Here is a 26,259-nt window from a genome sequence, read left to right as displayed (position 1 = left end):
GACCGGTGGCGGGGCGACCGGCGGGGCGACCGGTGGCCGGGCGACCGGTGGCGGCCGGGCGACCGGCGGGGCGACCGGTGGCGGCCGGGCGACCGGCGGCGGCTGGGTGACTGGTGGCGATAGTGGGGCAACTGGTGACGATAGTGGGACGACTGGCGGCGATAGTGGGACGACTGGTGACGATGGTGGGATGACTGGTGATGATAGTGGTATGACTGGTGGCGATAGTGGGATGACTGGCGGTAATAGTGGGGCGACTGGCGGCGATAGTGGGACGACTGGCAGCGATAGTGGGGCGACTGGTGACAATGGTGGGGCGACTGGTGGGGCGACCGACGGGGTGATCGGTGGCGGACAGGCGACCGGCGGGGCGACCAGCGGCGGCTGGGCGATCGGTGGCGGCCGGACAACTGGCAGCGGGATGACTGGCAGTGGTGGGCCAGTCTACCCACTACATACAAAAAATATATCCTCTGGTTCTGTTGATACTGACCTTTAATACTTACCTTTACCGCCTTGGATTCGAGCATAGAGCCTCCAACTCAGAAAGCTGACTTGCTAACCACCACACCATAGAGGATTTATGTTTAAAGACTTAAATTATATAGAATATGATACTTCTTCCAACTGGCGGCAGCCGGGCGACTGGTGGGGTGACCGGTGGTGGCCGGGCGACCGGCGGGGGCGACCGGCGGGGGCGACTGGCGGGCAGTTCAAGATCAGTAGGGAAATTTTTTCCCCCTTTTTTCCCCTTTTTTCCCTTTTTCCCATTTATTCCCAATTTCAAGTGTTTTTATTTATTTATTATTTTTTTTATTCATTTATTTATTTTTTTTTTGTTGATTTTATGTGTTTTTATTTTTATTTTATTTTATTTATTTTTTTTTTTTTTAAATCACACACACGTACTGGTGGTACACACACATACTGATGGCACAACTGTCAAAGACACAATGTCCCACTCCTTGTAGAACAACTCCTTTTATACCCCAGTTTAGGATCTGGAGGGAATTTTTTTTCCCCTTTTTTCCCAATTTTATGTGTTTTTTTTTTTTTTGTGACCTTGAGGTTAGGGTGGTTGACCTGGATGACCTTGAGGTTAGGGTGGTTGACCTGGATGACCTTGAGGTAAAGGGGGAGTCTGGTGCACTTGTGCACCAGACTCCCCCTTTTTATACTACTATCGATGGCTCTACCTACATCTAAGTTGTACAGATTACCACAATATGCTTCTATAAGCTCCTCATAGCGTTGTTCCAAAGCATTCACATCAATACTATAATTCGTCCACAAATTTTCTGCTGAGGCATTGAAAAACTGGCTTTTTATTGAATGTACCCAATTGAATCTGAGCTTTGAATGATCAATTCCTCCCTGCGCTAACTCCAAAGGAATGATATTATCACCTACTTTCAATATTGCATGGCTATACAAATGATCGAGCAATCTGATAATTTTACTGCTAACTCCCATGCTTCCAAGCTTGTACCACAATTTAGAGTGGGGGACATTATCGAACGCAGCCTGGAAGTCAATAAATAGTGCAAATATATTCCTATGACGCATTTCAACATAATGTGTTATTACGGAATGCAAAACGAAAATATTGTCTACACAACCCCTATACTTTCTGAAACCACATTGGCCTTCTGGGAGCACGTTACACATTTCTGCCCACATCGCGAGTCTAAGTTCCAATACATTTGTAAATATTTTAACAATAGTATTTAAAAGAGCTATCATTCTGTAATTTTTCGGATCCTTACAATCGCCTTTCTTGTGAAGGAAAAATACTAAAATATTGAACCATTCCTTGGGCATTTTCTCTTCTTTAAATACTTTATTTAGCAGTCTTAAAATATAATTTCTCCATTGCGGGGAGAGGAATTTGAAAACTCAAAGGTAACGCCATCAGTTCCGGGAGCCTTTCCTGAGCTTAATATTGCAAGTACACGACTCAGTTCATTCATAATTGTTTCTGAATCCAGACATGGATGAGCTACGTCTTGAAAAGTTGGTACTGGAAAATAAACATCACTATACTTGGTGAGCAAAAACTCAGACCAAGTTTGAAAATCAATCATATTAACTCTCACAGGTTTTCTATGGAAGTATGCTACTGCTTTCCAAAATTCTTTTACATTTCTACAGTTGGAAAATTTATCTCTAATATTATTAATATATATATATATATATATATATATATATATATATATATATATATATATATATATATCATTTTCTTATTGTAAATTAGTGTTTTGTAATCCTTTCTTTTGGTCAAATACGGTAGGAGGACATCATTAGAAAAGTTTCCTTTTTTAGCAGCTCGAAAAGCTTTACAGACACTCTTTTTAAATGTAATGCATTCATAGTCAAACCATGGTTTATTTTTATTTATTCTGTAATGGGTATTCTCAACAAGGTTAAGTTGTTCAGCAGCTTTTTTTATAACGGACAACAGATAAGAATAGCCACGGTCAATTTCGGCTTCATCAATGTTTAATTCGGTATTAAAAGACAACATCAAGCTACGAAAAGCTGACTCCTTGTCTGATGACCAGATAATTTTTTGAAGCCTACCCTGTTTGTATAGTTAGTTGTTTATTTTCAATAATAAAGCTAGTTTCAATTGTAATTGGCAAGTGATCAGAGGAGAGAATAATCTCTTCAACCTTCATATCAGTTACAGTTTCAGTTAAAATACTGTTGACCCATATCATATCAATCGTACTCTTTCCTTGCATACTAACAAATGTGAATTCACCACATGAGTCACTCCTACTTCTGCCATTAATAGTATTAAATAAATTACTTTCCATCATTTTCACTAACAATTTCCCTTGTCGATTTGTAACTTTATCCTTAGCCTGTCTAGTTGATAAGATATTATGTGTTTCAAATACGGTATTATCTATTGAATTATTTAGTTCTCCAATTCTACAGTTGAATTCGCCTCCTATGTACACAGGTAATGATTGAATAACGTGTATGTTACTCGAAAAAAATGTTTCAAGAGATTCAATGCCTTTTTGAACTTCATTAGGACTGAAATATACTAGTACAATTATTAAAGTAATTTTATCGAAAGCAGTTAATTTCACAAAAACAAAATAGTCGTTACTCTCGATCACCGTGTACTCAAAGAAATTCCTTACCAACAAGAGAAATCCTCCACTAGCTCTACCGGATGAATTGTTTCGTGTTGCTTTTCTCTGTATAATATTAAATGATTCATATCCTGTAAATTTACCAACATCATTGCTTGACCAAGTTTCGCAAAATCCCAGTACACTAAAACTTATTGAAAAAGTTCAATTGTGCTTCATCCATGCTATATATATATATTAGAAATTCTATGACAGTTCCAAAAACTTATACAAAGATTACTATTACCTTCTGTGGTGGATCCTCCATTACCCTCGGCCCCTGCACAATCCTTATGCTATGCTATATCACTTTGTGCTCGTTTTTCGTTCGCCTTGCTTCCGCGCGCTATCCAGCTGCGTATGTCGCCGCTCTTCGTTGGGTGCTTACCTCTTGCTCTTCCGCTTGGTGTTGCTACCGTCTGCTGGGAGGTGTTATCGTCGTCGTTGCCGTCACTCGTCCTCTCTCGGATCCGCCACATGTTCACCAACCGTTCGATGCTCCGCAGTCGCTTGGATTGCTGCTGCTGTTTTGGCTGCGCAGCTGGACTCTCCAGTTGTTGAACAGGGCTCTCAAGTTGCGGTTCTCTATTGTCCAGTTGTTGTATTGGACTCTCCAATTGCATCAAAGCTCTCTCATCTCTGATAGATGTGGGGTATCCACAATATTCAGAGTCTGAATATAAGAGACACCGTGCTCTGCTTGCATGCCAGAATATCCAGTTTTATTGTGATCACTGTCATGATTTTCTAGAATGTGATTTTTTAATAGTTTTATTAGTTTTGGTTTACCTTCATGTCTATTAAAATGTAAGCCGTGTCGAGTATAGTCTGTATCTGTAATGTCAAAGTTGCTCAAGTCAAGAAGTTGCGTATTGGACATTTTTATAATTTCTTCATACATCCATGAGTTGAGTTTATCCACATTCACATTCATTAACGGTATCTGAATGGTGATTGGTGAATGGTGGATCGATGCTATGACTACTTTGGTGCGTCTAGCAGTTCCACTTACTTTACTCAAATCAAGGTTCGTGGGCTGAACTGTTTTATTAACGACGTCATTTGTACCAGCTAAAATTACTACCATGTCATTCAGGTTAAAATCTTTTGCGAGAACGTCAATGTCGCGTGTCACTTCGTTAAAATTGCATCCTGGCTTGGAGATTGCAGTTGCTTCAAACCCACTTCCCTTCACCTGCTCATTCAAGTCCCATCCAATGTCTCTCCCATGACTATCAGACACAATCAGTACTCGTTTTACATTCTTTTTCAAATTTTTTACCGTTGATTTCTTCTTATAATCGTTTACCAACTTTTTATCTCGTTTTTCTTCAGCTTTATTGGCTGTGTGTTGTTATTTACTTTTAAGGCCCGACAAAATATCAAAATAGTTATTAATTGAAACGGTATTACTATCTAATGGTGTCCTATTGTGTTGAGTGTCGCCTGGAGAGTAAAAGTTTCTGAAATCGGCAATATCAGCCTCTAACGTGCCATTTTTACCCCTCAAAAAACTATTGTCTGCGTCAAGAACCTCTATTGATGTTTTCAAGCTATCAATAGTGGAAATCAGCTCTATTCTTTCATGCTCCCAGCGCTCTCGTCCCCCCTGTAGTTCCCTCTCAAGTTCATCAACTCTAGATTTAAGCACAGTTATCTCTGTGTCCCTGTCCCTTGAGTCCTCAAAGCCCAAGAAATCACTGCCAAGAGAAGATCGGGTGGTAGACAGAAACATATTATTATCCTTATCGATATCAGAATCTGCACTCATTATATCATTCGTGATGATGATCAATTAGTTGCAAATATAGATGTTGTAGAGTGATAAGACAGGAAAAAAAGCCACAGGAAAGCTGTTGAACGATAACAGTCGTGAACGAAGCACAGAGTTTAATCAGATATCACCTCAAAAAGATAAGAAAGACGCTGTCACCACTGCAACAGGTGTATCGATAGTACACAGTCTATTGCCGCACTTTGTTCAAATTTTAGCGTCGGTAGTTGTCATAGAAACGCAACACGTGACCAGTCTATATAAACAGCTGTAGGTGCCGGCTTTTTGACTGCCACCCACCCCACTCACTGTTATCTCACTATCACTGCCGCGTCCTACTGTCTTTTAGGCTATGTACACATGGTAGCGTCGCACCGCGCGGTGCGATATACAATGGAGCTAATGGCAGCGTCCACATGCACAGCTCACTCAAATCTGGACGCGCCGCGCACTGCGCCGCCCAGACTTGCAACCTGAACCGCGCGGCGACAGCGCAGTTCCCAGTACACTACAGTCAGTTGGACTGTACACATGAGAGCAGTCGGACGCGAGTTTTGATCTAGTTCACTTGTTTTGTGTAGTGATTTTACAGCAACTCTGTTCAGTGTGCAGCCATGGAAATGAACAATTTTGACACAGAATTGTTTATAGAAGAAGTAAAAAGTCGACGTGTCATATGGGATATGGCGAGTCATGATTACAAGAACAGAACAAGATCAACTGCCAAGTCGTCTTTTACGATCTCCAATAACTCGTCAAAAGATGAAATCGACATTCGCAAATAGTTTAAAAATTTGGGTTTGTATTTCCTCAAGTTATATCTACGATACACAAGCCACATACATGTTACCTCTTCAACTTCCATTGCTAAACTGGAGGTGGACGCCGCGTATAAAACGCTTGCATGTGTACAACTGCAGAATTTTGGACGCGCGTCGCACCGCGCGGTGCGACGCTACCATGTGTACATAGCCTAGATAAACAGATACATTATAGTCTTAAAGTACGGTAGATCCCTTAACGAAAACAATACAACAAGCAGAAACTGGCAAAAAGAAAGATGGCTCGCATTCACGAAAGAACAGCGTCTATGCTTCACCTTCAGCAAGTCAAACCACTCACCAGCTCACGCAGTCCGAATACAAACAAAACAGTGCTACCAACCTTCTGAGTGAGTGCCATTTCGCTTTTTATATATATATATATATATATATATATATATATATATATATATATATATATATATATATATATATATATAATATATATATATATAGATATAACCTTTTCAAAAACCTTAGCTAGTACATTCAATAATGATATTGATCTGTAATTAGTAATCAGGTACCTATTCCCACTCTTAAAAATTGGGGTGACACGGGCTATCTTCCACCTAGATGGAAAAACGCCAAGCCCCAATGACATGTCAAAGATGAACTTCAATGGTTCCAACAGCAATGTAGCACAGCCATGAATTATTATAAATGGTGGTAAACCATCCGGTCCCATCGATGCTCTTGGCTTCAACTTCACAATTGCTGCAGAAATCTCTTCAATGGAGACCGAGGACAAGTTGAAAAAGCAGCCACCATTATTACTGCAATCCACTGTATCACTATTCGGGCAAGGAGGGTCAGTGACATATACAGAAGCAAAGTACTCAGCAAATGCACTGGGAATATCCCTACCAAAATATGACACATCATTCAGCTTCATTGCATTTTCTGAAAAACTATTGCAGCGCTTGCTATTGACGAATTTCCAAAATGATTTAACATTGCCTTTCATCTGAGACTCTAATTCATTTAAGTGTGCACGATGGGCATTTTGAATTTTCAACTTTATCTCAGCTCTCAATTTTTTGAACAACTCATCATGATACCTTGAAAATTTCCTTTTTCGGGAGCATTTATTCTTTTGTTTTATGTCATTAATGATCTCAGGTTAAACCAGTAAGGATATTTACTCTTCACTCCTGATTTCTTCCGTTTAGGTAAACACTCATCAAGATCGTTGAAAATGTTGGTATAAAGAACATCAACCGCCCCATCAACGTCAGCACAAGAATACAATGAATCCCAATCTGCATCCCTAATATGACAATATAATCCATAATAATCTCCCCTCTTGAAATCATCAATATTTTCAACAAATGACGATGACAACGATATTTTATTTATCCGTACGTTCCACATGCCCCAACCAACTTAGATGCCTCACTTTTATTTAAGCTACAATATCTGGGTTGTTGTATAGCTCTTGCAGCTTGCAGATCTAGGTTGTTGCAGATCCTCTATTCTCTATCACTGCCGACAGGTCAACAGATTCCTTTTTATAAAAGCCTAATATCTTTGTGATATTTAATTCCCTTTCATTCTTTGAATCACCGTCGACCTCATTACCGTATCCATTATAAACCTGCTATCTATGTCATGGAAATTTTCTACAATTCAACAGAACTGTACTAACTTATACAGTATTCATATTGTTGTTGATTTCAGACGGACACTTCGAAACGATTGGTGGCGCCCATGCCAGGAGTTGTGAAAGCAGTCAGCTGCGAAGTGGGCTGCCAAGTAGTCAAGGGACAAGAACTGTGTATTGTCGGTGAGCACAATGCTATCAGGGTCTATTTATTTTGGAAAAATTTACATTTTTTTCAAACATTTCAATAAAATAGTTATGGATGCAGCAAGAGTAAAATGAGCAACGTTATATTTTGAAGACAAAATATTTCATTAATAATTCAATTCATAATATTTTAATTTGGAGAATGCAAGGGAGAAACTATCCATTCGAATTTCATGAAAAATGTTCTTTCAGCTGCAATATTCTACTGGTATTTATTTGGTGTTATAGATAGTTCATGTCACGAGGAAAAGCTCGGTCACCATAACGCCGCTACAAATTAAAGCTAATTCTTGTGAATGAACCGTCTATAAGTACTTATTACATAATATTATTAGATGTTATTATGTATATTTATCATTCATACCTATTATTGCTGAATTCGCTAGTTTTAAAGGCTATTAAATTTTCTAATCAAGCATAAACAAATGCCTGAAAAATTTATACTGCGCTTGCGCAGCGGTTAAGCGAGCATAAAGGCGCCTCCGCAAGACCGAGCTCTCACATATGGAGTCACCTCAATGATGAATTTTTAGTACTATACGGGGAAATAAAGTACCGTACTCAGAAATCACTATAGTCAACCGCACCTAATATTCAGATGGAAATTGGAACGGTATAACTTACTAAATAACATTAAAATTGTGTTCAACAATTTCCTTCTATGCCAATAATTTGTTTTCGCCAAACTGCACAGAAAGCAGCTGTTTTCCAGTCCCTACGTGGATTTGAAAGACATTGTTTGCAGACGACTCTCGTCTGACGTAAGAAACAGGTTTCTTTTCGGCTAAGGCCGGAAAGAGTACCCTTTCCGGCCGCTAACATGGAACTAAGATTTACCAAATTTCAAGTGTGCTAAAACAGCTGATCAAAAAACTTTTCATCATTTGTGTTTATTATTCAGTAATTAAAACATTGGTTGGCAAGCTTGACTTGCAGTGGAAAGGTAATAAAAGTGTTAGCTCTGTATTTTGAAGTAATTTAACAAGTTTATTTGTTTTGATGCTTGAAATTTTTCAGCTCAGTGAATGTGAAAGTGAATATTTCATGTTAAAAGTTTTATTAAAGGCGATCTTACGTGAGTACAAGTTATTATAAAGAAACTAAAGTTGTCGTCTAACCAAGATTTTGATTTTCGAGTACAATTAGAACAAGCATCAAGCTGTTATTTATCTTATCGCTGTCTTAGTGTGCTAGTAGTGGTGTGTAAATTCCGTATAATCGTCCCTCAGCGTAGTAGTATTGGCCGGTTGGACATTTTGAATCGAACAGGAGTACCAACTTATTTAATCGGCATTGTATCAAGGAGTGCTCTGTATCAGAGCTTGCTCAAAGTTGCCAATTTCATAGGAGCAGTCTGTCTGTAGTGAAAACATTATATATAGGAAATAGTAATATAATGAGATTCTTCAAAAGTTAAATAAACTAGACTGTCTGGAGACGAAAATTTATGAAATCAATAGAAAGTTCAATGATGAACTGGAAACCCTAAAGCAAGAAGTAGAACTACTGAAAACGCAAATAAAAACGGAAAGAGAATGGAAACAGAACTCAGATAGAAATAGAAACTTGATCATTTTTGGCCTGAAAGATAGAGGCAATTACTGGAAACTACGAGAAGAAATAATAGGAATATTTTCATACATTGGCGTCGATATTAGAAATCAGGATATCGATAACTTGAGAAAATTGAATCCTACTGAAAAGGATGGACCAATTAGAGCACAGTTGACTTCAACGTTTACTAGGAACGACGTTTTGAGGAAGAAATACATGTTGTCAAGAGAAGAAAGGTTTAACCACATCAAAATAAAGGAAGACCTTGACATGGAAACGCGCATCATCAGAAAGGAATTATTCCCATTCCTTATGGAATACAAGAAACGAGGTAAACAGGTCCTAATGAAAAAAGATAAATTAATGATTGACGGTGAGCTCTACAACCTGGATAGCTTAAAAGAAGCATATAATAAGGAAAAAGAAAAAAAAGGCCAAGGAGTGAGGGAAGCTCTCCCACAACAGGAGGCGACGGTGACGCAAGCACCCAAAACACAAATACGGAACGACTCGTGAAGAAAAAGAACTTGAATACAATGGAAACATATATAAAGAGAATTGGAAGAGAGCGGGGTGGTGTGGAAGAGCCTTCACAACCACAGTAGCAACCACGGCGTGGAGTTAGAATAGCAAGAACGGAAAATGAAAGGAAACCAACTGATAAAGACTTCGGAAAGGATGGAAGATCGGCGAAGAGAAAAAATCAAGATAATATCATTATACTCACATATAATTGTAGATCTCTTAGGGAGAACTGGAGAGTGGAACAGCTGGTGGAAGAGGTCAAAAATGTAGAATGGGATATAATAGGACTTGCGGAAGTAAGGAGAGACGGAGAACAATGTCTGAGCCTGGATGATGATAATATTGTTCTGTACGTGAATGGCAATGGTCCAACAGGAGGAACAGGTTTTCTAATAAACAATGCGACAAAAAAGAAAATCATAAGCTTCAAGCAACATACTCACAGAATATCGACAATAATTTGGAAACTCAAAGAAGGAATGGGTAGAATTAAAATAATACAAGTCTATGCACCAACATCAAATTCAACTGATGAGGAAATTGAAGAACTGAATGAGGCCTTAGGAAAGGATATATGTAGGTACAATATAATAATGGGAGATATGAATGCAAAAATTGGCAAGAACAACGGTGAAAAATGTGTTGGAAACTACGGATTAGGTGAAAGAAATGAAAGAGGAGATAGGCTTGTTGAATTTGTTGAAGGGAAAAATATGTATTTGATGAACTCCTTCTTCCAGAAAAATGAAACAAGAAAGTGGACTTGGATGAGTCCGGATGGAGAAACAAAAAATGAGATTGACTTCTTCATAACAGACAAAAAACTCATTGTACAAGATGTGGACGTAGAGAATGATGTTAACATAGGAAGTGACCATAGACCAATTAAGATGATTATAAAAATAGAAGAGAGAAGAAGATTCAACAAAAAAGTCCGCACGAGACTGAGTTCAGAAGCACTAAAAATGAAATCATTTGAAGAGAAATTGGAAGAAAACCTAGCTCATGGAATGAATACTGAATGCTCCGATATGGAAGACATATGTACAATTTACAAAGTCTTCATTGCAATAATAACATACAGAATAGGAAGAAATTTAGATGCCGCAACACAGAACGATCAGACCGGATTCAAGAAAAATTTCTCTACACTAGACAATATCTTAGTACTGCTGGAATTGATACGAAAGGCGAGGGAATACAATTTCCAAATGGTCCTACTATTCATCGACTTTGAAAAAGCATTCGATAGTGTAACAACCAACGCTATTATGAATACGTTAGCTGGACTTGGTGTTGAAGATGAATATTTACAAATTTTTAAATATATATATATGAGAATATGAAATTAGAATGTTCAGTAAGAGGAGAGAGTAAAGAGATACGTGTGAAAAGAGGATTAAGACAAGGTGATGTTCCATCTGCAAAAATATTTAATGCCGTTTTAGAAACAACCTTCAAAAATTTAGACTGGCAAGATAGAGGCATAGATATCAATGGGGAGAGGTTGAACTGCTTGAAATTTGCCGATGATATTGTTCTTATAGGAAGAAGTGCAAGTGAAGTTAAGGATATGTTAAAGGAGATGATGGAAGAAACAAAACAAATAGGCCTTAAAGTAAATTTTGAAAAATCAAAGGTTATGAGTTTCAATTGTCAAGCAGATGAAGTAATTGATTTGAACCAAGGAAGAATTATCGAAAATGTCAACAGCTTCATATATTTAGGGCAAAGAATTGGAAAAGACGGTCAATGGGGAGAAATCACAAGAAGAATTGCGTTGGGTTGGTCAATGTTTAAAAGATTTAATCACCTTTTCCGCTCCACGGTTATTATGGAAAATAAGCGAAAATTATTTCAGATGTGTATAATCCCAGTTATGTTGTATGGCTGTGAAACATGGACTCTCACAGGAAAAATTATCAGGAAAATGAGAACTAGTATGAGAGCAATGCTAAGGATCATGTTGGGAGTTACTAAAAGAGATAAAAAGACGAAAATATGGATATCCAAAGAGACAATGGTTGAGGACATAGGACGGTTGATAGTAGAAAGAAAATGGAACTGGGCAGGACATATAGCGAGAACAAAAGACAACAGATGGACAAAGAAGATAATAGACTGGTATCCACGAACACTGAAGAGAAGCAGAGGACGACCAACCAACAGATGGGACGAGGAATTTAGGAGAGTCTGCGGTGGAGCAACATGGCAGAGGGTAGCACAGGAGAGGACGGAATGGGAGAGGATGAAGAAGGTGTACGGCGGTGTTTGGCTATACAAAGACTAAATTTCAAAAGTGAATGTTATCTATCATGTTCATATTTCATTTGGTGCCAACCAAAGAAGTAACCTCAGCGGAAGCTGATTTGCAACCATGAAAATTTTATTTTATTTTTACTATGTACCAATAGGTAAATACTGTAAAAGATGCAAAATTATTTGTGATTTCACAAATAACTTATTAGGAAATTTCCCTGAAGGGAAAAACTCCAAATAGGGAAAAAAGTACTACTGTTCTGTAAAGATCACATTTTTCGTAACATTCTATTTTATTTAAAGTTGACTTCAATGTATGATGAAGAATTGATCTTTTCCTTACTGCTATATATACACATGATTTTCCCCCTTTCATGCTGATCGATCGCAAGTAGACAAGTTGTTCCTTACGTGTAAATAATTGAATGCAAGCATTTTGATATTAAAGAAGGAAAAAATTGCGTGCGTTTACTCCTATCGTTTCAATCAACAAAACGAGCCCAAAATTTAAGAAAATGTTAATATAAACTAATTCTAATATATTTTGCCTTCATAAGAATAAATTAAATCATTTTTATAGGTACTGCATTTTCCTGATTTAAAAGAAAGAGCTTTTACTTCTACATGTAACAATTTTTTTCCTGTTTCAGAGGCAATGAAAATGCAGAATTCTCTACTAGCTGACGCATCTGGTAAAATAAAGTCTATCAATGTGAAAGTTGGAAGTAATGTCAGTAAAGACGATGTATTAGTGGAGTTTGAATAGTTCAAATCCGGTTATTTGAATAACCAGAAAATATTGTTCATAACCTCTCTTTGTTCCGCTCAGAAATGGAAGCTCATGAAACTGAAATACCTTTTTAGTACGTTTTTATAACCCGAGGTTAGTACCTCCAAGATGTTATTGTGTTCTGCAAGGTACTCAACTGAAAAAGAATTATTTTTAGTCATAACTTGTTGTATAAATTTAGTTTAATGCTTTAAACATGGGAATAATATTTTGTGATTATCAGTAAAAAAGTAATTTTCAATTGATAAATTAAAGAAAAATAAAGAACTACTAATGTAAATAATTTAGTGTTCTTTGAACAGATCCAGTTGAATGTGAATAAATTGTTCAATAAATTATTGTACTGTACAATAAAGATATTCTTGTAATCTTCCTCTACAACAGTTATTATATCATACAAAATCAAAACCTTTTACGAGACATTTAGAAATGAGGGGCGTCGCGGCAAAGTCAGCAATCTCAAATTTTTTCACTTTATGATTTTTTGATGCTATATTGTAGCCTACTATTAATAGCGCTCTTTCCAATGATAAAATCAGTTCTTGTCAAAGACAGCAACTTCCTGTAGAAAACCGAGTTGAAAAACTCTTATTCATTTCAAAGCCAGCAATATCCACTGTACCGTTTGCTTCAGAAATAGCAGTCTCCACAGCGACCAATGGCAGTTGAGTATTCAGTCACATGACCATTTTTTTAGGTTATGTAGCTCTACTGTGATCTCCAAAGACTCCAAGTACAGTAGTTGCAGTTGTAACGTAAACGTCGTAAAAAACTATTTAAAGAGAAAGTTAAAAAATTTTGGGTGAATATTGTTTTCAATTAGTTGTGGATCGTCAACATGGGTTGAAAAATTTCAACCCAATAATTATAAATGAATATTGCAATACTGTGAGAGAAGAAAAAATGTAGGGATGTAAAGACTTGTTGATGAAACATTTTGGTGAAAATTGGGAAGAAGTAAGAGAACTAGATAATTTTTCAAATTTCATTGGTCGTAATAATAATATTGTTAGGTAAGAACAAGACTCTGATGTTGAGTGCGAAGGAACTGTAGATATTCCAGAGTATTTAGTTTAATTTCTATCCACTATTATGATGCCCCTATTATTTTTTACTATTTCTTGCATTGACTTTTTCTTATCAGCTAATTTTGAACTTGAGATGTACATATTTTAATAGAAAAAAAATATATATACTTGTACTTATGGAGTTTGCTGTCTTTGGAACAAATATGTTAGTTTCACATAAAAAATGAAATGTCAGAAAATCCTTTCTGAATCTATAATTAACACCATATATATATTGTATAAAACTATAAACATTTTGTATAAACTATTTTAAATCATGCATGAATAATAATTTATTATATTGTGTTAATTATAGACTCAGAAAGGCTTTTCTGTCATTTCATTTTTTATGTGAAACTAACATATTTTTCCAAAGACAGCAAACTCCATAAATACAAGTCAAAGTCAGCAATCTCCTACATATTTTTGCTTATTACAGATTTTGTGATCAATCTAGGAACTTGAGCATGTATATTTAATGATATTATGATATCATCTTAATTATCCCATAAAAATTTCATGAAAGCAATGGTATATGTGCCAGGTACAGTTTTTTGTGATTTCCCAGCAAAATACTTTAGTGGAGATTGCTGACTTTGCCGAGACACCCCTCAAATATTAATAACACACAATATAAGGTGCCAAAAATATTTATTTTCGTCAAACAAATCTGAAAATCGTTGAAAGCAATTCACAAAAGCTTACATAGTAATTCAAAAGGTTCTCAATATTAATGATAGCCTACATTATGCACTTTCAAATTAAAAAGAGATTCGATTAAATGTAGGCTACGCATATCTAGTATCTGTAGTACTCAGGTTTGAATGGTCCGTTTTGTGGTACTCCAATATATTTTGCTTGTTCAGATGTAAGCTTAGTAAGCTTCACGCCCAAATGATCCAAATGGAGTGCAGCAACCTCTTCATCGAGCTAAAATGAAAAAAAGTACAATTAATTGAAGTTCAATTGTTAGTTACTAATCTAATATATTAAGCCGTGTCCACACTGAACAAATGTTCGGCAAACATGTTTGTTGACGAGCTCAGGGACAAACATTTCAAAAAGTTTGGAAAATCATTGTTTGTCAATCAAAAATTACGATTTTTCCAAATATTTTCAGAGTTGACAGCTGTAAAACATAAAACCTGTTCTTCCCACTTACAAATATTTTGTTTGGTGACGCGTTCATACTGGCCACGGGCAAACATTGTTTGTCAAACATAATAAAATTTGCCCAAAATTTTTCAACAAGCATGTTTGTCGAACATTTGTTCAGTGTGGACACGGCTTCAAGTGCTAGATCCTAATTGATTCTCATTAAATGAATATTCAATAATTCAAACCTCAATGACTTAAATCATTGCTGTACAGCCCGAGTCGAAAGAAACAGTCCAATTTGCATTGATTTATGAATTGCATGCAATTGATTATACACCTGACAGCTGATCGATTTTGATTAGTTCTATAGACAGTTCATCAGCTGCTATTCGAAGGACAAATTAATCCTTTTTATGTCCTTTAGCGATTTAGAAGTTCCGTCCTACATACATACCTACAGTCAAACATACAACATTTTCTTGCTTGATAGAACAGGATTACATGAAATTCAAAATACCTTCTTCGGCAGCATGTGAATACCGATGGGGTATTCACTAGTTTTCGTCCATAGTTCAATCTGAGCTAGTACTTGATTGGTGAAGGAGTTGCTCATCACGAACGAAGGATGTCCGTTAGCACAACCCAAATTCACAAGACGTCCTTCCGCCAAAATAATTATGTGTCTTCCATTGTTCAATGTGTAACGGTCAACCTAGTGAAATCAAGATAAAAAATATCATTTTTTACAATATAATTAATTGAAAGTAAAATTTTGAAATAATCAAAGAATAGAGACTTTTGTTGGTATAATGCAAACAATATTTTATTGAGTTACCTTAACTTATCCCATTTTATTACAAATATATATTTTTCAATCTTATGTTTTTTTCAGTGAGAAATACATAGTTTGAACCAAGAAATGTATTCTAGGTACAGTCATTGATTGGTTTGAACCATATTTAGTCCATAATATTGGGTCTCAATTGCAAATATGTATGACCAGCTTACCCGGCGAACTTCGTACCACCAAAAAGTCAATGTATCTCATGTCACACTTGACTTTATTTGGTGTGAATCATAAAATTTATCAGACAATCAATATTTTCATTTACATCTCAATACGGACTTCCTATGTGCTTAGTCATGAAGCATTTATAATTCCGAAAACATATTCTTCTCAATCAATTGGTAGTAATATCTATCGGTAGTGTTGAATTAAAAAAAATCTTGATAGGTTAAATCTGTGTTTCAAAGATTAATTTAATGTATATGAACAACTCTCTTTCATGAGGTGAATAATTTTTTTTCAACATTTTCCAGTTTCTCAATAATGGGGGAATGATAATTATTTGTATAGGTCTTCTAAGGAACCATTATCTACAACTGGTACCAATCAACTACACTTCAATATTCCAAACTACCGTTTTAATACCAGTACACAATTTATCACAGGGTGACGTGTTTATTACAGCTGGTAACTTTAGATGCTAAATCATATCATCACAATATGATCTTGAATCATGATCATCTTTCCGTTCTTCGGTAGCAGCTCGGCCGAAAATTTCGAAAACATAGGTCTGTAAAATGAATTAATAAATAACTATTATTATCCCCAAAAATATTTACACAACATATTCCCAAAGTTTCATGCCTTTCTGTCGTGTAGTTTTCAAGTCTATAGGGAACAAACAAACAAACCCACAAACAGACATTCATTTATATATATATATAAATATCGATGAGTCAGCTAAGAACAGGTGTTAACATAATAATTATGTTAACGCTAGGGTGATCAACTGCTATTGACATACCGTACTTGATAAATAAACAGTTCATATTGAATGAATCAAACAAATATAATACATACATAAAGATTGTCAAATGGGCCAGTAGATTATGAAAATTGCATGATTCCAAAATTATTTCCTAATTTTTCATTTCTTTGTTATTTTTTCTAAATAATATTATCAACTGGATTTAGTTTCATTTATCATTCATCATAAACACCATGAGCAATCTTTATTATTTTTGTATTGCCTATTGTCTATGAACCCTCCCAAAACTTTTCCTCCATAATCTTCCTTGGTGAGCTGCCTACGACACTTTTCAGGAGGCGCACTGAATAAATCAGTGCCGTATCATCTTCCTCATCATTAGTTTGAATGATGTTCAGTGCTTCTGTACATTTAGGCCTGAAATAGTAATGTAGTTGTTGTAGTTGTTCACACTCAAAAGTGGCAATATACTTTAGTTGGTGGAAATGATGAAAACATCTTAATATTCCTTTTGCAGAAATATTCAGCTGTTTCCTGCCTAGATTGCAACCAAGACCATTAGTTTGTCCTAGCGTTACCACATGGTAACAGTGTAATATAAAATGGATTTGTTGAGGCCAAATATGGTGAATCTTATGAATTACTACGAATACATCCTTCTTCATTGTTGTTTATTGTATCCAACCTGAATCCTGAAATTAATATTATTTGAAAAAAGGTAGCCAAGAATTTTCCTTACTGAAAGAGTATACATGACATACAGCAATACAAAAATCTAGTGGACTATTAAAGTAGATTTATATCATTGTTAATCGATTCCAATCTCAACGAATCACTATAAGACTTGTCCTCTTAGCAAGAATTCGTTTGGTTTCTCAACTCAATAAAACAACTAGTCAAATATGTCCCACTTATTTTCCCACTGCTTGCTTAGTGTGACCATAATATGGTAACTCTAGGATAAAATGGGTCAAGTTACTCAATTAGAATATATGTGCAATGAGATGTTTCCGATGAAAAACACTACTGTCTTCTCTTGAAGTTTTTCCTATAAAGAACAGAAGAATAAGGTCCTAGATAAGTGTGTCAGGCGCCTCCGGCCTGAAAAATAGTCAATATCAGAGATTAATATTATAAGTTGTAAAACCAAACAATGTAATTAATTACCTGTGGCTTGATGTTCACTTTTTCTTTGGCATTCTTCTCCAACCAGGCGACATCAATTTCACAATCAAAATGACCAATATTGCAGACAATAGCATCGTCTCTCATTTGCTTGAAATGATCACTCCTGATAATGTCTTTGCAACCAGTTGTAGTAACAAATATCTGGCCTTCCTTAGCTACCTCGTCCATGGTAGTGACCTAGTAGTAGCAAACAAAGTTGAGAAAATGAGATAGATCATCAACAATTCAACAAAAGCCCATAGATAAAAATAGTCCAATAAAGACAGCAACATTATAAAATTACAACATGAAGTAAAGTCCGGTTCCTTTAGCTTTGTCTATCGTCGGAGGGCCACTAGACTAAAATACTACCTATTGAAAGACATAGAACATTTTTGAAAATGTATCTTTCCATAAGCAACAGATGCTCTTTCGTATCTTCTCAAAAGCAACGTGTTGCATCCGAAAAGATACACAAGGAGCTTTTTTGAGTCAAGTACTTTCAGCACAACACAGCATATTAGCTGACATTCGTTCAACATGCTCTTTCCAGTGTTGCTGTTCGTGAACACCTGAATCACAGGTTTCCAAATCAATGGATAGGCCGAGGTGGGCCAGTACCATGGCCAGCTAGGTCACCAGACTTAAATCCTTTGGATTTTTATCTTTGGGGACACTTGAAAACCTTAGTATACAATACTCCGATTGATACTATTGAAGAACTCCGATCAAGGATTTTCAACGGAATAGAAATGATAAAGCAGACTCCTGGAATATTTGAACGGGTCCGACAATCAATGAGAAGACGTCTGAACATATGAATTCAGAACAACGGAGGTCACTTTGAACATCATATTTAGTCATTTGGTATAAGTTTAATGTCATTTAGATATGTTACTTTCGTATAAAAATAAAACTTTTCATAAAAAACCGAATATTTTATTTGCAATCAGCTACAACCTATGAGTTATTAGTTCTCTCCTCATCAAACAGCAAATTTTTGTGGTGTAATGTATTACATAATAACAAATTTTATTCAACTTTTATTCAAATTTAGTTTACACAGCTTACATGATTCTTTTCAGAATTAAATTCTCTACAATTTTTATTGCGAAAAATTATTTGTTTATGGTCATTAAAGAAATTTATTGGGCATCAAACGTAGAAGTCTGTGTTTTTCTACTTGGATTTTTCGCATATTTCAACTTTTTTCTCAAACACTACTCACACTACAGCTTCCAGACTAGTTTTATTCAATTTTTCAGATATTTTTCCATATGAATCCAAACACTACTCACACTACAGCTTCCAGACTAGTTCTATTCAATTTTTCCATATGAATCCAGCATAAGTTTTTCAAAAACTAGTCCCCAAACAATTCAGCAACGGTGTATTTTACCAGAGGAACTGAATTCCGGGCGAAATCTTTCACCCTGTATAGCTCGCTAATGAAACGTTTATGGATAGATGTTTACAAGAACTTTTTTCTTATTTTTACCTCTACTATCACATATTAAATTATTTTACCATAATTAAGAATCACCCTGTATATATGGTGATATCAGAGTATAGAGGAATTCCTTTTCCTTTCATATTAACCTTAAAATGCCAAATTTCAAAAAAACCTTGTGTATACATTGACGCGCAGCTGAAAAAGGAATATTCCTGCCAAATCTCATCGAATTTTATCAACGCGTTTGGCCGTAATCGCATTACATACAGACAGACAAAAGCACATCGAGTTGAAACATAGATTATGTTAATGATCACACCTGTTTCAATTTATAATTATTTAAACCATTTTTTTGCTTTTTGTCCCAGATGTTATATTATGTAAACACTCTCATTAAATCTTCACTTTTTCTAATTTTATAAAGTGGAAATAATAGTTATTTGCATATAGGTATTTAGATGAAAAATCTTCTATATACCGTGGTTATTTGTATATCTAGAGTAAAAATCACGTGTGGCGCACTCACACAACTTTCCTTGTCGTTATGAAAATTGATCAACTGACGCTAGTGTTCCCGCGCAACTCAAGTCTACTATTTAAAGATCTAAGCCAGCTGGTGACAGGACAATAACGCTGCAGACACACGAAGTCTGCTATCTCTTCATAGTGAATGAATTAAATAGAATCAACAGTTGTCAACAGTTTGCAATTTAATAATCTTATTTTCTCGAACTTCGAGCTTATTTTCAATTTTAGTTGAAAATGTTACTGAACATTAATCGTAGAGATTTTCATGCTCAATCTTTTCCACTTGAAATTTTTTGTTCAAACTGTATCTGAGCCTGATAATTGAGAATCTAAAATCAAACTTTGCATAGATGGCGCGCAGCTCCTGAAATTTTTACAGATATGGGACTTGTGGTAGTTGATAGATCTTATCTAGGTGTAAATTTGATCGAAATCGTTGGAGCCGTTTTTGAGAAAATCGCGAAAAACCATGTTTTGACAACATTTTCGACATTTTAGCCGCCATCTTGAATTGCATTCGATCGAAATTGTTCGTGTCGGATCCTTATAGTGTAAGGACCTTAAATTCAAAATTTCAAGTTATTCCGTTAATTGAGAGATGAGATATCGTGTACACAGACGCACATACACTCGTACACTCACACACACACACACACACACAAATACAGACCAATACCATTTAATGTCATTTAGATATGTTACTTTCGTATAAAAATAAAACTTTTCATAAAAAACCGAATATTTTATTTGCAATCAGCTACAACCTATGAGTTATTAGTTCTCTCCTCATCAAACAGCAAATTTTTGTGGTGTAATGTATTACATAATAACACATTTTATTCAACTTTTATTCAAATTTAGTTTACACAGCTTACATGATTCTTTTCAGAATTGAATTCTCTTCAATTTTATTGCGAGAAATTATTTGTTTATGGTCATTAAAGAAATTTATTGGGCATCAAACGTAGAAGTCTGTGTTTTTCTACTTGGATTTTTCGCATATTTCAACTTTTTTCTCAAACACTACAGCACCCAGACTAGTTTTATTCAATTTTTCAGATATTTTTCCATATGAATCCAGCATAAGTTTATCAAAAACTAGTCCCCAAAAAATTCAGCATCGGTGTATTTCACCAGAGGAATGGAATTCTGGGCGAAATCTTTCACCCTGTATAGCTCGCTAATGGAGCGTTTATGGAAATATGTTTATAAGAACTTTTTACTTTCCTTGCCCTATTACCATAGGTAAGGAAAGTATTGCTTTCCGAAAAAAATTAAGGTACCCCAATTTCTAAATTTCTATACGTTTCAAGGTCCCCTGAGTCCAAAAAAGTGGTTTTTGTGTATTGGTCTGTGTGTGTGTGTGTGTGTGTGTGTGTGTGTGTGTGTGTGGTGTGTGTGTGTGTGTGTGTGTGTGTGTGTGTGTGTGTGTGGTGTGTGTGTGTGTGTGGTGTGTGTGTGTGTGTGTGTATGAGTGTATGTGCGTCTGTGTACACGATATCTCATCTCCCAATTAACGGAATGACTTGAAATTTGGAACTTAAGGTCCTTACAATATAAGGATCCGACACGAACAATTTCGATTTAATGCAATTCAAGATGGCGGATAAAATGGTGAAAATGTTGTCAAAAACAGGGTTTTCGCGATTTTCTCGAAAACGGCTCCAACGATATTGATCAAATTCATACTAAAATAGTCATTGATAAGCTCTATCAACTGCCACAAGTCCCATATCTGTAAAAATTTCAGGAGCTCCGTCCCATCTATGCAAAGTTTGATTTTAGATTCCCAATTATCAGGCTTTAGATACAATTTAAACAAAAAATACCAAGTGGAAAAGATTGAGCATGAAAATCTCTTCAATTAATGTGCAGTAACATTTTCACCTAAAATTGAAAATAAGCTCGAAATTCGAGAAAATGTTATTTCAATTACAAACGGTTGGCAACTGTTGATTCTATTATATCACTCACTATGAAGAGATAGCAAACTTCGTGTGTCTCCAGTCTTTATTGTCCTGTCACAAGCTGGCTTGGATCTTTGAATAGTAGACTTGAGATGCGCGGGAACACTAGCGTCAGGTGATATATTTCCATAACGGCAAGGAAAGTTGTGTGAGTGCGCCACACCAGATTTTTTTCTTATTTTTACCTCTACTATCACGTATTTTTTTTTTTTTTTTTTTAAATCTTTATTCTATGACAAGTACATTACAGAATAACAATAATCAAATATTGAATTCAACAAAAATGCTTAATGTACAGTCAAAGAATACAATACTGTTTGCTAAAGAGTGAACTTTGTCTGCAAACAGGAGCATATCTCACAATTGAAAATAAAATAGGGAATTCGCTTAGCGTACACACATGAGATATTATAAACTGAAAATAATGGGAATAAAATAATAATGACAATGAACATGAATTATACCAAATAGTAAATATAATAAATAATTAAAACCACACACACACACACACACACACCACACACACACCACACTCATACAACATGGAGCTGATTTTGTTAAATCATAGCTTACACCTTCCAATGGTGTATCAAAAAAAAGAAGAACGAGTGAATAAAGTTCAGATTAAAATTCCAAAAAGATCCTCAATCTCTCCCGGTGAACGATTCATCAACCACAATCTTAATCTAGATTTAAAAGAAGCAATACTAGCTACATTTTTGACTTCAGTGGGAAGACAGTTGAGAAATTTCGGGCTCAAAAAAACGAAGCTCTTCTGAAACAAAGTACAATGAGAACGAGGCAATGTTATGAACCCCCTCTCAGCATTCCTAGTGTAATAGGGTAGGCCTACATCAGGTCCATGGTTACCACTTTTCTTATAAAATAGTGCCAGAACCTTGAAGACATACAGATATCTCAACGGCAGGATGGATCTTGCTTTAAAAAGTGGAATGAGTGGACTCGCCCACCCTCACCGCAAATAACACGGATAATTGCCTTCTGCAGCCTAATCAAAGGCAAGAAATGAGATATATAAGTGGATGCCCAGCACGAAATACCATACCCAAGTCTGGACTGCACAAATGCATAGTACATATTAGAGACAACATTATCGGGAAACAGATGCCTTATGTGATAGAATTTCCGCAGCATCAGAAAGAGAACCTGCTTCAGCTTCTTGATATGGAGCCTCCAAGTTAGAGTATCATCTAAAATTACCCTAGGTACTTGATAGAATTGGTCCGGCAGACAACATCACAATTACAATTCCGCTGCCCCATCAAGCAATCCATATCATGATACCTGAGCGGGGTAGGGAGGTCAACCGAGGTAGACAAGGAAAAGCACATATACTTAGTTTTGTTCGAATTCAGAGCCAACCTGTTCATTCCAAACCACAAGCTAAGATCATTTAGATCTCTCTGCATCATATTGCACAAAATATGAGAATCCTTAGCAACATAAACCAGGGCTGTGTCATCAGCAAATGATGTAACACATCCCTTGAATTTATGGTTGAACAAGTCATTAATATAAACCAGAAATAGAACCGGGCCCAGTACAGATCCTTGGGGAACACCACAATTCAACAAAGTCAAAGTATTACTTTTTACTCCTTGCACTGTAACACATTGCTTTCTTCCACTCAGGTAAGAATGGAACCACTGGAGAATGTTTCCTCTAATTCCAGCCCTACGCAGTTTCTCCAGCAATATAGAGTGACAGACTGTGTCAAAGGCTTTTCTAATATCCAAGAAAAGGCCTGAGACCCTGCAGCCTTCTGGACTATTCAAACCTGTATAAATACCCTTCAAAAAGCAGTTCAATGCCATTTCGGTGCTTAAACCTTCCTGAAATCCAAACTGACATTCATGAATAAGTTTTGTCTTATCGAAAAATCTAATAAGGCGTTTCTTTACCAGTTTTTCAAAAATCTTTGAAAAAACTGAGAGAAGAGAGACTGGTCTAAAGTTACCTACATCATATTCATCACCACTTTTGTATATAGGTACAACCTTTGCAAATTTCAAATCAGAGGGAAACCTACCATTCATGATGCTACAATTAAATATATCGACTAGAACTGGAATAATAGGCACACATATTTCCTTGATGAGACGTGTCGAAAATTTATCTATTCCAGGGGACTTATGATCAGCTAAGGAATTGATCAAAGAACAGACTTCATAGTAGTGAATGGGCTCAAAGAAGGATTTACTAGGTGTGTTATTTTTGAAAATATCATAATATAAAGCTGTAGCATCTTCACTGGGATTACAGATAGCATCAATTACATCTTTAGGTACATTTACAAAATATTCATTGAAAATATGGAGGGCAAGTCCCTAAACTCAATGCCATCCCTTTTAATAAAAGTTATGGATTTTTTCCTCGCTGAGGACATACCTGTTACATCATTTATAACTTTCCATTGCCTTTTAGCTGGCATCTGATTTATATTTTGATAATAGTCTTGCTTAGCTATTTCAATCCACTTTTTAATTTTACTACTGTAAACCTTTAAATGATTTTTAATTTGTATATTATGTGGGTTCCTACGAAATTTATTGTATAATTTGTCTCTATCATGTATTGCAACACATAGTCCATCAGTCATCCAAGGTTTGAGCTTTTTGAACTTCTGATTTTTATACTTGTAATTTATAACTGTCTTAGCATTATCAACTGAGACATTTAGTACGTTAATAAATGATTTAAACTTGAAGTCCACATCGTTACTTGCAAAAACACTGCTCCAGTCATATTAAATTATTTTACCATAATTAAGAATCACCCTGTATAATCTACTCTGAAGATAGGATTAATCAGACTATAGATATTATTCATAATCATTCAGCTGACAAGTGGATTACACAGATGGCTGGAGTGACACAAGAGAAATACACCGTTTAACGGCGCATGCGCTTGTATTCAATCGCACTTCATAGCCGCTCTTTCATGAGCTGTCTCATTATACAGCGCGAATTGAGCGTGTATAGGGCATTCCTATTGCTTTCTCTCTTAAATAAATGAGTCTTTCTCAATTTGAATAGGCTAATAATAATTATTGTACCTGATAAACTAAAAATTCAGTTAAAAATATAACTGATAATTCTAAATAGAAGAAATTGGAGATTAAAGAAATGTTTATGATGTTAAATATTGTCTACAACTAAAATAGTTGTTAATTTATAAGTTGATTAATTTTTATGATTATAAATATTGTCCATACAAATAATTAAATGAAAATTAAAAATAAAAGTTAAATAAATTAAAATGAATTAAATAATGCTGGAGAATTTATGATATTTTTGACTGAAAAAAAATTATCAAATATTTGAGGAATATTTTCATCAGATGGAAAGATTATCACGGAAATGGATGAATACAAATTCAAACTTGAACTGAGTTTGTTAACATAACAGGTGACATTAAATACTTGTGGATGAGAAAACTGCGTGAGGTCTACTGTTCACAGAACTACTAGTTTAAGCAGTTTTCGAGATGTCGGATATACAAACAAAATTAGTCTTGATAGAATAGAATTAATTGATAAAAGCAACTCCCGTCTTAAAATTTTGTTTTATGAAACATTGAGATTCAATAAAAATTATGTATACTCCCAGGAATAGCTCTGATTGAAGCAGCAGTGCCCAATCAAATTTTTTCTCGATAAAAGTATTCTAAATAAGTTCTTCAACTTGGTGATAACCTAATAAAGTGATAGAACTCGAATCTTGTTTAGAAACCATCCTCAACTTAATGCCAGCCTGACAAAATTGGACTGGTTATTAATTTAGTTGTCAATTTTTAATCTTAACAAAAAAAATGTTTTTTTTTTTTTAATCATAACGGAGTGATCCGTGGACGAGTGCCTGCGTAGCAGCTTAGAGATCCCGGGTTCAAACCTCTCAATACCAAAAGTTTTTTAACCAGATCACTCCCGTGTTATCGGATGGGCACGTTAAACTGTCGGTCCCAGCTGAAGTATGACAGTCGTAAGGCCCATTGACGGCTTAAATTATATATTCAGGCGGTGGGACCTTCCCGCAAGGGACTCCCCACCAACAAAAGCCATACGGATTAACTACTTTAATCATAACAACTATTTCAAAGAGGTACTCTCTCTGGATTATAGTTCTATACTAGCTGGCCCGGCGAACTTCGTACCGCCAAATAGTTAATGCATCTCATCACAAACTTTAGCTGGATGCACACCTTAGGAGGCGCGATGCGGCATTTTGCATCCAGGTGCTCCTTGCTTATTGGTTTGAATGGAAGAACTCATACACTGAATCGGACATGGCGTGGAACGGTGTGATAAGGCAATCTCCACCAGTTTCTATCAACAAGCCGCGCCTCCTCAGGTGTGCTTAGTCTTAGCTAAATATGATGCACTATATTTTTATGAAAATTATCCAACAATCAGTATTTTATGCTATGTGCTTAGTTAGTTGTACAGAAGTTTGTATTTTTAGATATAGTTGAATGCAGCTTGCTGGGAAATTGAATGGCATAT

General features: G+C 35.8%; 2 protein-coding genes across 3 annotated transcripts in view; one reads left to right on the top strand and one right to left on the bottom strand.

The window, feature by feature from the left end:
- LOC111045727 (propionyl-CoA carboxylase alpha chain, mitochondrial) overlaps positions 1 to 13,060 on the top strand; it is a 205,471-nt gene extending 192,411 nt beyond the window's left edge. Inside the window, exons 14-15 of the mRNA XM_039423810.1 lie at positions 7,425 to 7,530; positions 12,543 to 13,060. Coding sequence (XP_039279744.1) covers positions 7,425 to 7,530; positions 12,543 to 12,658 — 222 coding nt within the window. The 3' untranslated portion in view covers positions 12,659 to 13,060. The remainder of the gene's footprint in view (positions 1 to 7,424; positions 7,531 to 12,542) is intronic.
- Positions 13,061 to 14,383: 1,323 nt separating this feature from the next.
- Positions 14,384 to 26,259, bottom strand: part of LOC111045728 (adenosylhomocysteinase) — an 86,325-nt gene continuing 74,449 nt past the window's right edge. Inside the window, exons 6-8 of one of the 2 annotated variants that reach the window (XM_022331179.2) lie at positions 17,790 to 17,987; positions 15,365 to 15,559; positions 14,384 to 14,679 (exon numbers count right to left, since the gene is read on the bottom strand). In XM_022331179.2, coding sequence (XP_022186871.1) covers positions 14,548 to 14,679; positions 15,365 to 15,559; positions 17,790 to 17,987 — 525 coding nt within the window. In that variant the 3' untranslated portion in view covers positions 14,384 to 14,547. The remainder of the gene's footprint in view (positions 14,680 to 15,364; positions 15,560 to 17,789; positions 17,988 to 26,259) is intronic. The other variant, XM_039423817.1, reaches the window with a different exon arrangement.

This window comes from Nilaparvata lugens, chromosome 3 (genome assembly GCF_014356525.2).
Source record: "Nilaparvata lugens isolate BPH chromosome 3, ASM1435652v1, whole genome shotgun sequence".
In the NCBI taxonomy this organism is placed as follows: Eukaryota; Metazoa; Arthropoda; class Insecta; order Hemiptera; family Delphacidae; genus Nilaparvata; species Nilaparvata lugens.
The sequence above is the reverse complement of the archived record's forward strand: the minus strand, read 5'-3'. Positions and strand labels throughout refer to the sequence as shown.